Source organism: Gymnoscopelus microlampas, assembly GCF_963454915.1.
Source record: "Gymnoscopelus microlampas genome assembly, chromosome: 1".
NCBI lineage: Eukaryota > Metazoa > Chordata > Actinopteri > Myctophiformes > Myctophidae > Gymnoscopelus > Gymnoscopelus microlampas.
In genome coordinates this window covers 12,361,560-12,376,979 of record NC_139962.1, presented here as the reverse complement: position 1 = coordinate 12,376,979, position 15,420 = coordinate 12,361,560, and the positions used below count along the sequence as shown (strand labels likewise).

General features: G+C 45.8%; 1 protein-coding gene across 1 annotated transcript in view; it reads left to right on the top strand.

Annotated features, from left to right (window-relative positions):
* otog (otogelin) overlaps nucleotides 1-15,420 on the top strand; it is a gene marked incomplete at its 5' end in the record, with an annotated part of 86,053 nt that overhangs the window by 55,911 nt on the left and 14,722 nt on the right. The window contains 11 exons of the mRNA XM_084053802.1: nucleotides 780-899; nucleotides 1,943-2,059; nucleotides 2,534-2,690; nucleotides 3,708-3,734; nucleotides 4,487-4,654; nucleotides 6,790-7,068; nucleotides 8,921-9,038; nucleotides 9,373-9,452; nucleotides 9,678-13,168; nucleotides 13,318-13,465; nucleotides 13,590-13,867. Of these exons, the coding sequence (XP_083909928.1) occupies nucleotides 780-899; nucleotides 1,943-2,059; nucleotides 2,534-2,690; nucleotides 3,708-3,734; nucleotides 4,487-4,654; nucleotides 6,790-7,068; nucleotides 8,921-9,038; nucleotides 9,373-9,452; nucleotides 9,678-13,168; nucleotides 13,318-13,465; nucleotides 13,590-13,867 (4,983 nt within the window). The remainder of the gene's footprint in view (nucleotides 1-779; nucleotides 900-1,942; nucleotides 2,060-2,533; nucleotides 2,691-3,707; nucleotides 3,735-4,486; nucleotides 4,655-6,789; nucleotides 7,069-8,920; nucleotides 9,039-9,372; nucleotides 9,453-9,677; nucleotides 13,169-13,317; nucleotides 13,466-13,589; nucleotides 13,868-15,420) is intronic.

Sequence of the window (15,420 nt, the reverse complement as noted above, 5' to 3'; positions counted from 1 at the left end):
TTATTCTGCGCAAGGGGCGTTCCCGTGCAAAAGTTACTATTTTGGGACACCTGCCTTACCCGCAAAACACCTGCACTACCCGTTACATTATGCATAGGTGTGGTATGGGCGTTACAATAATAAAACGAATCACCGTGCCAGATGCTATTGCCTTTAAGAGAAGACTGCGGAAGCCATTATCCCCAATGCAATCTTACGCTCTCCTCTCTCCCTCTATGCAGTGTTGCCAGATCTGCTTATTATAAGCCACATTGAGCTTGTTTTTTTGTAAAGTTGCTTGTAAATAACTAGAGGTGCAGGTCGCTGCGCGACCCTTCCGTCTAGCCGCTGGCGCGGGGCTCTCGTCTAGGAGCCTGTAGACGTTCATTGCAACAGCGGTGCGCGGAGGCGAAAGCAAAACGTACCGTTTTCTTGATGGAGAGAGCATGGTTGAGTGACCATCAGTTTGTATTGAGAGAGAGAACGGGGTCGAGTGACCATCAGTTTGCATTGAGAGAGAGAGTAGAGGACCCGTATGAACCGCGTAGACCCACAAACAAACAGCCACGCATGCACGCCACTCTCTATTGTATATTAGGATGGTAGTTGCGGTTGTGAGCTTGTAGATCGGCTATTTTGAAATAGACAACATAATATGTTGGCTATTATATATATAAATATGCACATTGAATGAATTAGGGGAGGTACAAAGGTTGTGCCTTCTTCCTTCAAGGCTGGAACATAATAACGTAGGAAGTCATGGTGACTGATGCTGTGTGACTGCTGACTGTTGTGTTCAGGGCAAACTCAGTGGTCTATGTGGGAACTTTGACCTGAAGACGGTGAATGAGATGCGGACGCCAGACAACATCGACTCCCCGACACCTCAGGAGTTTGGAAACAGCTGGACTGCAGTAGAGGTAAAGATTCAGAAGTCATTTCATGTGTCTTATGCATTCTTGTTACCATAAAAGGTTACCAAGGCTCAGTGGCCTTGTGGTTTGAGTGTCCGCATGGGAGATTGGGGGATAAATCTCCGGCCGAGTCATACCTAAGTCTGTAAAAAAAGTCCCTGTGACATTCTAGTGTGATCAGGGGTGTAATGTTTTTTTTTTACTGGCGGAACGCACGTGCACTTCCGTACCTGTGCGTGCGCATGAAAAAACAGGTGAAAACATAGAGGCCACGTGGCTAGGGAACCCTTGTTTCCCTAGGCTACTTACTTATGCATTCATGTGTCTGGACGAGATAAGATGAGAGGATTCTGTGTGGTGGGACTTCGTGTTCAGCGGTGTAGTTGTGATTTTTTTACAGGCAGGACGATATTTGAATGACGTCACCGCACGTGCGCGCGTATGGCACGCGCACACCGCACACATTTTATTTTACCTTAAATTAGGAAACATGTTTGTACAGGAAATGTTTTTTAGCTTAGTTTTAGTCTTTTTAAACTAATACAAATTCAAGGAATGCCATGAATTATAGAGCTGAAACTAAAAGTTTGCTTTGAACGAGTATCTTTCTCTTCTTTGACTTCTCTGTGTGGAGCCTATAGATGTGAGGTGTGAGGAATCTGAGGATACATTTTCACACTCACTTGTAAACCTGTTATGCAAAGTAGCCATTTGGGTACTTGGCTCGTGAATCTACGGGGGGGGGGCACGTTCTAGCGTGCACGTGCGTGCACGCGCGTGCACTGTACCGTGCCGTACCTTGCGCGAGAAAAAATTACTGGCCACACGCCACCCTACTCCGTGTGGCCTCCATTACACCACTGTTTGTGTTATATTGAATATATATTAAATACACTCACAGAAGTTCTAAACTAACAATACACTAAGTTATGACTATATTATATACTAATAAATTGATTAGTTTATAACTAGTTTATACGTTTTTAAAAGTGTCTGTCTGTCTGTCTGTCTGTGTGTCTGTCTGTCCATGTGCATGCACGCATCCTCAGTGTGTGAACAGTCCAGATATCAGACACCCCTGTAGCCTCAATCCCCTCAGGGAGCCCTTTGCAAAGAGACAATGTGGAGTCCTGCTCAGCGAGGTCTTCCAAGGCTGCCACCCAGTGGTGAGTATTGGTGCAGCATGCATTGATCACTTTAATTCAACCACATGAACCCTTCCTAGCATACCTGCTATTCTTGGCATGTCATAATAGGCAAACATTCTGCAAACATAGGCAAACATTTGGTGAAAATTGGCGATGTACAAGCTCACAACACATTGTGTTGTGAACTTGTAGATTGGACAAAGAGATTTGGTGTAGAGGGGAAAAAAGAGGGGACCAATTACCGTATAGACCCCTGTGGTACCCTGGTCAACAAAGTATAGGTTACAGTTGTTATGATAACAGGCTTAGGTAAGGTAAAACTGGGTATAAATACAGCAAATGTGGGAAATGTGATACATGAAATAGCATACAGTTTAAGCTATGTAGATCTGCAGTTTTGTTTTCTTTCTCATCAAGTCTCATTTAGAAAAATGTCATTATTATTGTGTCGGTTAAAAAAAAGCTCTCCACTCCTCCTCACTCTGTGTTTAGGTGGATGTTACCTGGTTCTATACCAACTGCCTGGCAGACACATGCGGGTGTAGCCGCGGTGGAGACTGCGAGTGTTTCTGCACTAGCGTGGCGGCGTATGCCCAGCGCTGCTGTCACCATGGCATCCCGGTAGACTGGCGCTCCCCGTCTCTGTGCCGTGAGTCAGAGGGTGGTGGGGGGAGGGGGGATGGGCTTTGGAGCGGGCGGGAGGTGCTCAACAATGACATAAGTGGAGCACATTTTTTTATTGCAAATGTTTCCCCACTGATTGTATGGCTAAATGTCAAACTATTATAAACCATATTGTAAAACCATATTTGTCTATGAATTGAATACCAAGGCCCTCATTGGAAACAAGTCCGCAAGGACTTTTATGAACGGACCTGTTAGACAAAGTATTTTAAATGTAAATGTGTTGTTATACATTCTTTTGCCTAATAAAATATTCAATCAATCAATCAATATTATCTCACAACAGAACAATCCTATTATTAACCATTACTTAAGCACTGTATTCTATAGTGACAGCCTCCACTGTAATCCCCTTTCACGCATTCACCCACCCTGTATCTAACCTGTAATAGTAATAGTGATTATTTCACTGGCTTTAGAGTACAACAAAGTACACACAATAAAATCACAAGTGTTTATTTATCCATGTGTAACTCCAAGAGTGTACAAATGTAACCAAAAGGACCATTACGGGTCCATTTGGTTACATTTGTACACATAGGGGTGTGATATACAGTAAGTGTGTTTGCTCAGTAATATGGGTCTTTACTCTTTCGGTCTATGCAGCTCTTTTGTAAACAGAAAATACATTTTCAGGTTGGGATATCGATAGTGTTCCAGTTGCAATTTTGTCTACCACATTTTTTGTTTCATTCTTCCAATTTCACTTGTTGATCCTGTATCCTGTATGGGTTTTCTCTCCTGATTGGGTGAAACTGATAACCCAACCTGAAATGATTTTCTTTTTACTAAAGAGCTGGAGAGACGAGAAGACCCCTGTTACTGAACAAACATTATAGCTATAATTGCAATCAGAATACAGAGAAAAAGAAAAACACTTACATACAATAAGTCACCTAGACAGCAAATAGTCAGGCTTTCTTCTTAGAGGGTAAATGGAAATCAGTGTGTGTACTCACTGGCTCTGTGCTTCTCTTCGCAGCGTACGACTGTGAATACTACAACAAAGGTACACTCAATCACTTTAACTCACTTGACATCAACTTGACATCTCTCTTTTTACTGACATTATACTGTTTTGTTTTTGTTTCATTGACGTATGTAGTCTAGTGAAAATACTTTAGTTTAACTTTAATAGTTAAAAAGACACATTAGACTAGCATTACTCTATGTATAAACTAATGCACCCCTGTAACGCCGCACTACAGTAAGTTTCACAACAGCAAATACGTCTCACAAAGTATTGTTTTGTGTCGTTTTTTCATTCTTACTTGATCAAGTTTTGACAATTACATTATGGAACCAAAATGTAAAAAAAAGGCCACAAGGTGGCAGTATTATGTCTCATTCCAAATAAAATAAAGCTTACCTACAGCAGTGGTTCCCAAACTGAGGGTCGGGACCAGGGGGTCCCCAAATTATTTTGGGGGTCCCCAGATGATTAGCTTATAATGTGCAACATTGTTTTCTCACTCAACAGTAAACAAACCAGCATACAGTATAAGAGTATACAGGGTATCTGCACATTTCTAAAGTTACAATTTAATGACTTTTAAGACCTTTTTAATACCAAATCTACAAGCTTGCGAGGCGTTGTGAGCTTGTAGATCGGCTATTTTCACAAAATGTAGATCCTAAATATAATGCCTCAACTCCTACAATGCCAAGTGCTTGTCAGGGTTCAAATATGATTATTTTGGGGGGCCGCGCCTGAAAAAGTTTTGGAACCCTTGACCTAACAGAACCCTGGTGTTTGTATAGTTCTAGGGAAAGGGCCCTACAGGTTGCTGACCTACAAAGAGCCCAACAGGCTGCTGTCAGCCAACGGCTCCAGTGGTGCCATTCTTCTCCAGAGGGAAGATGCCATCACAGATCCCACCCTGACCCACTTCATGATGACTCCTGCACTCAGCACCGCTCGGCCTCATGGTGAGGTTGAACACACAGGAAAATACACAAGCATTCTATGTTGTTCCTTAGAAAGAAGCCTTTTCATTGAACCTATTGGTTCTCCATGCACATGGAACCTTTTAGATGTTACATACTGTATAAGCATTTCATTAGACTCCTAAATTAACCACTAAAACCCTATTTATATTTTCAAAAATGTAAAAAAAACAAAAACAATAATAGCTGATCTATCAGCTCACAACACAGATCTGCTATTTTTGCTGTAGAAAAAAAGGTTCTCGAAATAGTTTGCTTATAATGACGTTGCCAAAATTGGAACACCAGGTTGAAAGTGGTTAAATGTTTTTGAAGTGATTATTATGTTATGTTTTTACCACACTCTTTGCCCTCTTCAGATATTTCCTGAATATCACCACCTCTTCTGTCCCAGATATTCCCTCTCATATCTATCAGTCCTTCACTTCACATCATTCACAGTATAGTTCCCTCCCATCACCCACTTGCCCCAGTAGCAGCTATCCCTTTCCAACCTAATCTGTGAATCAGAGGTTTCGGACAACAACACTTGTTTCCTCTGGCCTTGGCCTGCAGACGCCGACTGAACGTGAGCCAGCCGGAGTTCTCCTCTTCCACTGTTTCCCCTGCCACGGAAAAGTGTTTGGAATGAGTTGCGTTTCCCAGTGAAAACACTGATGCTGAAGACATGGAGTCCTGTTGACTTCCAGTGGCATACAGGCCCAGGGATCAGTTTACTGAATGCTAATACAGCAACCCGAGCTACGAGCTGTAGTAGCTAGCAGCTCCTTACCGTGGCAAGATTGCAAGCTTACTTTAAGAATAGTGTTGTCATTGGACTGGACTAGCTGTTGCCTCAAAGGCCTGTATACGTAGGCTTAACTAGTTTCAGCATCATAGGGAAAGTAGGCTCTGGCCTGTCTTTCACAAGCGCTCACTGCTCCTAATAGTTAGGATGGGTAAATGCAGAGGACACATTACACGTATGTGTAAATGTACAGTAACGAAATATACCCCAAAGGAATGGGAACTAAATTCATTATTACAGTAGCTTTCATATTGTCCAGGGTGGAGAAGCCTGTTGCCGACTCAGCAGACTGGGCCTTGTCACAGCAGCAAGGAATAGGACACATACAGTATGAGTACAAGTTAGGTTCTAAAAACACAGAGAGATAAAGATAATTACTAAAAAAGAAAGACAATGTAATATTAACATATTGTGATATCACAGAAATATCACAGCATACCATCATCAAAAACCAAGGCCCAGCTGCATGTCATCCCAGCGCTCTACTCTCTCTACCCTCCCTGTCTCCTCTGTACCACTGTATCTTATTGATGCAGAAATGTCTGATCTTATCTTAACAGTCTATGCTTGGGGCGGCTGTAGCTTAGTGGCTGTCTGGTAATCAGAAGGTCACCGGTTTTCCCCCTTGACCACCCAGTATACACTATTTGTCTTAGTGTCCCTGAGCAAGACATTTAACCCCTATAACAGCTCCTTTCGAGCGCTCATCATGACAATCTGAACAGCAGTCAATAGGGTGAAGCTGAATCTGTATTTCCCCCAACAGGATTAATAACAGTCTACCTTTTTACCAGCTTGCGAGCTGGTCTAAGAAGAGACTGACCACTGGTCAACGTGTGTTCGACAGATTCACGACAGATTCTGGACATGTTTTCGATCATTGGCTGTCCTTTAAGCCAATGGGGATACTTTCCTATACTCTGAACAGGCAGTCTCGTCCTCCCAAGCTATGGCCTAGCAGTGTTGCCAGATTCTGCGAGAGAAATAAGCAACAGGTCTAAGCCAATGGGGAGCCACTAGGCCACAAGTAGTGTTGCCAGATTCTGCGAGACAAATCAGGAACCAGGTCTATGAAAACAAGCCGCACACACACACACACACACACACACACACACACACACACACACACACACACACACACACACACACACACACACACACACACACACACACACACACACACACACACACAGAGAGAGAGAGAGAAAAAAGACAGCAAGCTGGTATACTGTGTGTCATGTGCCATGCAGAGCATATGCTATCCACAAAGTCTGTTTCAAGAGACATTTTAGGTGTTCATGTGTTCATTTGTGTCTCATCCTCGCCGCAGACACTTCACTGGTTTCCTTCGAGGCCGCCCACAGACCCAACTACTTCCTGTCCTCTGACTCTGGAGGCCAGTTGAGGTTGGCCAAGTGGGAGGAGAGCAAGGCCTTCTGGGACGGCGCCACCTTCATCCTCCACAGGGACACGTGGATCACAGGCTTCGACTCGCTGGAGTCCTTCGCCAAGCCGGGCTTCTTCATCCACGCCACGGCTTCTCATCTGCACCTCCTCAAGTACAGACACACCGCCAACTATCGCAAAGACACCCTGTTCCGGATGACAGGTGGGTTCAGCTCAATGCATCGCAACTTTATCGTCTGATAACTGAACTATACGTGTTTTGTGTATGTACCAGTGCTTTTATATGTGTGTGTGTGTGTGTGTGTGTGTGTGTGTGTGTGTGTGTGTGTGTGTGTGTGTGTGTGTGTGTGTGTGTGTGTGTGTGTGTGTGTGTGTGTGTGTGTGTGTGTGTGTGTGTGTGTGTCTGAGTGAGAGAGAGAGCTCCTCTATCTTATGTTACTCTTACTCTGTTCATACAGTCTGTTACTCTTTTACGCTCAACTTTAATTAAACATATCCACTCAAAAGAGGGGACTTTAACCACAATGCACATGGGCCTGCAAAAGTACAGGGGCACTATAATATCAAACAAAAGACCCTACCCATACAATATTGTAACAGGAACAAAATGCAGCTCAATACAATTTAAGATGAACATACGTACAGTATGGTAAGAATAAAGTTGTCTACAATGAACATTTCCACACATGAGGCTTCAGTAAGCCTTGTTAAGCTAATGCATTCATGTTCCTTCAAGTGCAATCCTGAGGGTCAAAGTTCAACTGCTCACCAGTTCCTCTATGTCAGGGTCAGAGGTCAGCCATTAGTGAGGTCTCCCCCGGACACTAATTCAGCTCAGAGAAGATCAGGGGGTAATCACTGCTGCTAAATATACATTCACATTTGTCTTAGTTAATGGTGGAAAACTCCTACTGGGTCCTAGCAGAGACTGCTGGCCAATAGCAGATTGGATGTCTTGCTGACAGCAGTGAATGCTTCACATATTCTTAGCAGGAGAGAAGCCAGGGAGGGTGAGACCAGTGTCCAAATGACTCCGAACGAAGGTGTTCTGTTCCCATGTTGGTGGAGCTACTAATGGAGTTCTACACAATAAAGTCTGGAGTGTTCATTTAACTAAAAGTGTACAATATGTTAACCCAAAAGTGTTAATGTAGCTTTCAAAGTGGTTCACAGTCACTCAGATCAGATAAAGACGGGACAAAAATATGAAGACAGTACAGACATTTGCTCTGGTATTTCATGCTATCTTAATGTTTTTTAACTAGAATGAATCTTTTCCTGAATGGTCTGTACTCAAAACAAATACACAACATGTTGGAGCAGATCAGATACTATGAAAGACATACTATGCATGGAGTATTGTGGGATATTAGTAGAGCAATGTCTAGTACCCAAATGTTTACGTAGGTAGTTCACAGATCTTCTGGAGGTCTGGATACAGGGATATTGTCTTCATTGGTTTAATACACTTTTTTTGTTGACTTAAAGGAGAATTTTGGACTAAGGTTTTCTTACCTTTTCTACGATGTTATGATATCTTAGGATGAATGGTACAGTAGAAAAATGTCATAACTCCATCCCGGGTCGGCCACAGCTTAAAACGTGCGCGGATAGGCCTTCCGTTAGATCACATATTTTAATATCTTTTTTTTTTTTTTTTTTGTGAGATCTGACGTTCATAGTGACAGAACACTATGCAACCAACAAAAAAAAACCTAAGTCTCTCTAGACGAGATTGAAATCTCGAGATTTCAATGTCGTCTAGCGAGACTTCTGTTTTTTTTTGGGGGGGGGGGGGGTGTTCTATATGTCAGAATGTCAGATCTAAAAAAACAAAAATAAAATAAAAGATAGACACCGAAGAAAAATGTGTAACAAAGTGGGTTAGCTTAACACCTGGCTTGTGTAACAGTTCTGGTTTGAACTTTTCAATCCACCTAAATACATATCAGCTTGAATGGGACTGAAGTATGTTTTTCAGAGTCTGCCTCCAATTTGCTCACTACACACTTTTGGCCTGACTATCTCACAAAAATGTTGTGTATCTTCACCAGGCCCTAACCCAGACACCCCGGGAGCTCCTCAGTGCCAGTGGCGTTACGACTCGTGTGCCACTCCTTGTTTCAAAACATGCAGCGACCCTGCAGGTGCAGTGTGCGGCACCATTCCAAGGTCAGAACCATCAGCTTCGCCCAAAGAGGCCTCAACACTACTCTCACAAACAGAAGTCCAGTTTAGGATAAAATCTCTACTACTGCACTTCTGTTATATATGTATTGTGATTGTATGTTGTGTTTTAACCACAAACCACAAACGTAAGTTCCGAAAGGAAAGTAAAGTTGTTTGAAGTATTACTACTGTACTACTACTACTACGATTAATACACTACTACTACTATCAAAGAGCAAAGAGAACATTTGTAATGATGATAATAATAATAATAATAATAATAACATTTGATCAAAGGCCAACACGTTTTTCAGACTTGCCTTCCTGTTTCCAACAGAGTGGAGGCATGTCTTCCTGTTTGTCCTAGTCACATGGTCCTGGATGAGGTCACCCACAGATGTGTCCATGTGGAGGACTGTAAGTATCATTAGAGTGCAACCTAAGTGTCTTTGAGCAAGATGCTGAACCCCCCATTGTAAATCTTTCTATATAAAAGTTTGAATTTATTGAACATTGAATATTATTATTATGAATTACTATTTGACATTACTTTATCTTTACCACCCGATACGTCTATCACTGCATCTGTCAGTCTCTCATTTTCACTCTTTTCTAATAGTGCTTGTGTTTTTTTGGGCTCAGGCATTAAGCCACCAGTTGCTGTGCAGCCCACGGCGCCATCCAGTGTCCAGCCGGCACCTGCAGCTGTCACTTCAGCAGTCAGCACAACCAAAGCCACTGCTATCGTCTCCACCACCACCACCACAACATTCATCTCTCCACACGCCACCCAAACAGATAAAATCACAGCCACTATATCCACTGCAACGACCTCTGCAGTGAAAACACCCACCACTATTACTACCAAGGCACCAACAGATGTTCCTGAAAGGGTGACGCCAACAGTCAGCACTTCTGCAGCTGCAGAGGTGCCTGGAATGCCAGAGCCATCTCGTCCAACCTTGCCCACTCCTGGTAGACCAGAGGTGCCTGCAACGCCGGAGCCATCTCGTCCAAGCTTGCCTACTCCTGTTAAACCAGAGGTGGTTGAGCCGTCTCGTCCAAGCTTGCCTCCTCCCGTTAAACCAGAGGTGGTTGAGCCGTCTCGTCCAACCTTGCCTCCTCCTGTTAAACCAGAGGTGGTTGAGCCGTCTCGTCCAACCTTGCCTCCTCCCGTTAGACCGGAGGCGATCGAGACGTCTCGTTCAACCTTGCCTCCTCCCGTTAGACCAGAGGTGGTTGAGCCGTCTCGTCCAAGTTTGCCTCCTCCTGTTAGACCAGAGCTGCCTGTAACGCCCGAGCCATCTCGTCCAAGCTTGCCCCCTCCCGCTAGACCAGTGGTGGTTGAGCCGTCTCTTCCAACTTTTTCCCCTCCTGCTAGACCAGAACTGCCTGCAACGCCTACACCATCTCGTCCAACCTTGCCTCCTCCCGTTAGACCAGAGGCGATCGAGACGTCTCGTTCAACCTTGCCTCCTCCCGTTAGACCAGAAGAGGTGGTTGAGCCGTCTCGTCCAACCTTGCCTCCTTCAGTTAGACCAGAGGTGGTTGAGCCGTCTCTTCCAACCTTACCTCCCCCCGTTAGACCAGAGGCGATCGAGACGTCTCGTTCAACCTTGCCTCCTCCCGTTAGACCAGAAGAGGTGGTTGAGCCGTCTCGTCCAACCTTGCCTCCCCCCGTTAGACCAGAGGTGGTTGAGCCGTCTCGTCCAACCTTGCCTCCTCCAGTTAGACCAGAGGTGGTTGAGCCGTCTCTTCCAACCTTGCCTCCTCCCGTTAGACCAGAGGTGGTTGAGCCGTCTCGTCCAACCTTGCCTCCTCCAGTTAGACCAGAGGTGGTTGAGCCGTCTCTTCCAACCTTGCCTCCTCCAGTTAGACCAGAGGTGGTTGAGCCGTCTCTTCCAACCTTGCCTCCTCCAGTTAGACCAGAGGTGGTTGAGCCGTCTCGTCCAAGTTTGCCTACTCCCATTAGACCAGAGGTGGTTGAGCCGTCTCGTCCAACCTTGCCTCCCCCCGTTAGACCAGAGGTGGTTGAGCCGTCTCGTCCAACCTTGCCTCCTCCCGTTAGACCAGAGGTGGTTGAGCCGTCTCGTCCAACCTTGCCTCCCCCCGTTAGACCAGAGGTGGTTGAGCCGTCTCGTCCAACCTTGCCTCCCCCCGTTAGACCAGAGGTGGTTGAGCCGTCTCGTCCAACCTTGCCTCCCCCCGTTAGACCAGAGGTGGTTGAGCCGTCTCGTCCAACCTTGCCTCCCCCCGTTAGACCAGAGGTGGTTGAGCCGTCTCGTCCAAGTTTGCCTACTCCCGTTAGACCAGAGGTGGTTGAGCCGTCTCGTCCAACCTTGCCTCCCCCTGTTAGACCAGAGGTGGTTGAGCCGTCTCGTCCAACCTTGCCTACTCCCGTTAGACCAGAGGTGGTTGAGCCGTCTCGTCCAACCTTGCCTCCCCCCGTTAGACCAGAGTTGGTTGAGCCGTCTCGTCCAACCTTGCCTCCCCCCGTTAGACCAGAGGTGGTTGAGCCGTCTCGTCCAAGTTTGCCTCCTCCTGTTAGACCAGAGGTGGTTGAGCCGTCTCGTCCAACCTTGCCTACTCCCGTTAGACCAGAGGTGGTTGAGCCGTCTCGTCCAACCTTGCCTCCGCCCGTTAGACCAGAGGTGGTTGAGCCGTCTCATCCAACCTTGCCTCCCCCCGTTAGACCAGAGGTGGTTGAGCCGTCTCGTCCAACCTTGCCTCCCCCCGTTAGACCAGAGGTGGTTGAGCCATCTCGTCCAAGCTTGCCTACTCCCGCTAGACCAGAGTTGCATGCAACCCCCGAGCCGTCTCGTCCAACCTTACCCCCTCCTGTTAGACCAGAGGTGGCAGAGCCAATGTCAACTACAGCTCAGAGCAGCATTGTACCATTGCCGCCTCCCGTTAGACCAGAGGTGGTGGAGCCGATGTCAACTACAGTTCGAAGCAGCACTATACCAATGCCCCCTCCCGTTAGACCAGAAGTGGCAGAGCCAGTGTCAACTACAGTTCGAAGCAGCACTATACCAATGCCCCCTCCCGTTAGACCAGAAGTACCAATGCCCCCAGAGTGGGCGTCTACAGCACGGAGTTCTACTGTTGACTCTTTAGGAACCACTACGAAGCGGACCACCACGGCTCCCTTTTCCATCACTGCAATGTTTTGGATTGAGACCTCAACAAGCGGACCCTCTGTCACCAAGCCATTTCTTACCACATCAGCCACCACCCCTGAGCCCACAATTCCCTCCCAGCAGCCAACTGGCATCAGTGACCTTACAGTACCCAAAATCACCACTGTTGCATACACAGGAACCAGAAGGACACCTGTAACCTCGGAGGCAACTCCATCAACAACCACTGAATCAGTCCCACCTGGTTTACCGACCACAAAGGCAACCACTACCTCACCTCTCCTGCCTGTTGCTCCAATGGGCACGCAAACGGTCCCAATGCCAATGGCTACTTCATCTACAACTACAGAATCAGTCACTCCAGTTGCTCATTTCACCACACTCAAGACAACACCATATACTGGTCCGAAGACAACAATGCCACTTGTGTCCACAACACGTGTTCCTGAACGGCCAACGGCAAGCCCAAGTGGTACGTTGCCAACCACGACAACGTATCCACATGTTGACACTTCTCCAACTTCAGAAGGGGCAACAACAACAACAAGAACCACTTGGATCACGAGCGAGAAACCCTCAGAGATTCCATCCACCACTACCATTTACACGGGTCCTTCTGTCACGACCAAACCGACCATAGCACCGGTGCCATCAGCAGACAAATCCACCCTCACTCCGATGACCGTAAAAACTACAGCGCCTTGGCATCCTCCCCACTGGGAGATTTCCTCCACCACAGTCACACAACCAGTCATTCCCCCCGCCACAACCCGAATTCCTCGCCTTCCAACAACCACGCATCTCCCAGAGGTTGGAGTCCCAGAAGTTCCAACCATCACAACTAGGAAACCAGAGACACCTGGACCTCCAGTCATGCCTGGTACTCCTGAAAAACCTCTCACCACCGTCTCCACCGCGGCCCCGCCTGGTATCATTATCACAACGATCAAACCAGTCACCCTGCATCCAGTAACGGCCGCTTTGCCTCCACTGGTACCTTGGATGACTGGCAGAGTTGAGGTGTCCACAATGGCAACAACAGCACCATCCCTCCCCTGGTCTCCCGCATACACCACTACCTCCACTCCAAGACCCACAACTTACATAGATAAAGTCACCACCCGTGTGGTGTCGACTGGGAGGACTACACCACCGTCAGTGACAGGGACTACAACGTTCAGGACAACTCCCAGAGTTCCCGTAACAACAAGAGTGACCCCCAGAGTCACCACGACAGGGAGGGTTACTCAAACAGCAAGGCCTCCGAGCGTAACCACAACGTCAGCTGCCGTTGGAGTGCCAACAGTCACACTGAGACCCGCTATAACAACAACAACAACTGAGCCGAGGATCCCATCTGCGACAAGTCCTTCCGTTACGACTCCACTGCCCTCTGTACCTGGTCCAACAACAGTCACGATTTCTACTGCCGTTCCCACTGGGGTCCAACCACCAATGCCCACTTCAGCTGAAAAGGTTGTGACCACCAAAAAGGTTGAGGTCACACCATCCACGGCCAAAACTGTCATGCCACCGCCAGGCGAGGTGCCCTCCACGACACCTATCCCATCGGTGATCCCGGCTAGACCCATCGAACCAGAGCAAGTGGAGAGCACCACTCAACCCCCTGCAGCAGTTTCTCCGTATACCACAACTCAGCAGCCAGTCGACGTCACAACAAGGATGTGTACTGTGAGTTCCTTTGTAAATAATCTAGTGTAATAATCTGTGTATATGTTTTATACACAACGTCCACCAACCTCTTTGACAGGAAAAAAGGTAGTTTTTGATGATCAGTGCTATCCTGAAACGTTTTTTTTTCTCCTTTATTTATTCAGGGGAGCCCATTGAGAGCAAAGCTCTCTTTTTCAAGGACGCCCTGATAACAGCATCTAAAACAAATAAAATACATACATAATGAAAAACCATAACAAACATTTGAATCAAATTATGATCATCACAGATACAAATAAATATAGTGTTACATGAAACAGGTACAGTTACTATGCAATGTGTCCTCAAGAAGTACCCTAAATGTTTCTATTGAGACCAATCGCTCCAGTTTCAGAGAGTCCTGAAGTTTGTTCCATTTGTGTGGAGCATAATACATGAAAGCAGTCTTTCCTTGTTCACTGCTCTTCCGTGGACTGGTATATCTAATGTGTGATTGTGAACGTGTTGCATTTCCAGTAACCTTTGGCTCTAAAAGCGAAGAAAGGTACAGAGGAAGCTTACCACACAAGGCCTTATAAATAAATAACATACAATGCTGCTCTCTACGTACTGCGAGAGAAGGCCAACCCACTTTATCATATAAAATACAGAGATGGGTGAGATAATCATCACCAGTGATAAAACGTAGGACACTGTGGTAGACTGCATCGAGAGGCTTAAAGGGTTAGTTCAGATTTTTTGAGTATTTTCTGTAGGAAATACTTACCATTAATGTAGTGGTTGCAAAGGTATTAATTGATTGCCCGAGTCCCGTGGTCAGAGTTATGGTCCGTTTCTGATAAATATGAATGTAGTTCCGGTAGATTAGTAGATTTGGTGGGGGCCGCTCATCAAAAATAAATGAATGAAAAAAACTAGCGTCATTTGTATTGTTGACCTATTTCTACCATATAGGGCAGGTTTCGTTTAACTTGGACCCCTCTGTCACATGGTACTATTTTTTGTGTCATATATTTTGTGCGTGAGTAGGCTGCCGCGGCGCAGTGATTCTGGACACAAACATTAGTACCATGTGACAGAGGGGTCGAAATTGAACGAAACTTGCTCTATATGGTAGAAATAGGTCAACAATACAAATGACGCTAGTTTTTTTAATTAATTTATTTTTTATTAGCGGCCCCCACCAAATCTACTAATCTACCGGAACTACTTCATATTTATCAGAACCGGACCATAACTCTGACCACGGGACTCGGGCAATCAATTAATACCTTTGCAACCAATACATTAATGGTAAGTATTTCCTACAGAAAATACTCAAAAAATCTGAACTAACCCTTTAAGTGTGGAGATTGAAGCATGCATGTACAGCACATCACCATAGTCAAACACAGACATTATGACACATTGAATAACAGTTTTTCTGCTGGTAAAGGAAAAGCAGGACCTGTTTCTGTAGAGGAAACCAATCTGTCCTCTTAGTTGTTTTGATGGGTAAACAACCATTATTTGAAGGTCCCAATCCTCCTAATCGAGTTGTCTCTCCAGATAGACCTGATGGTTGGTCACAT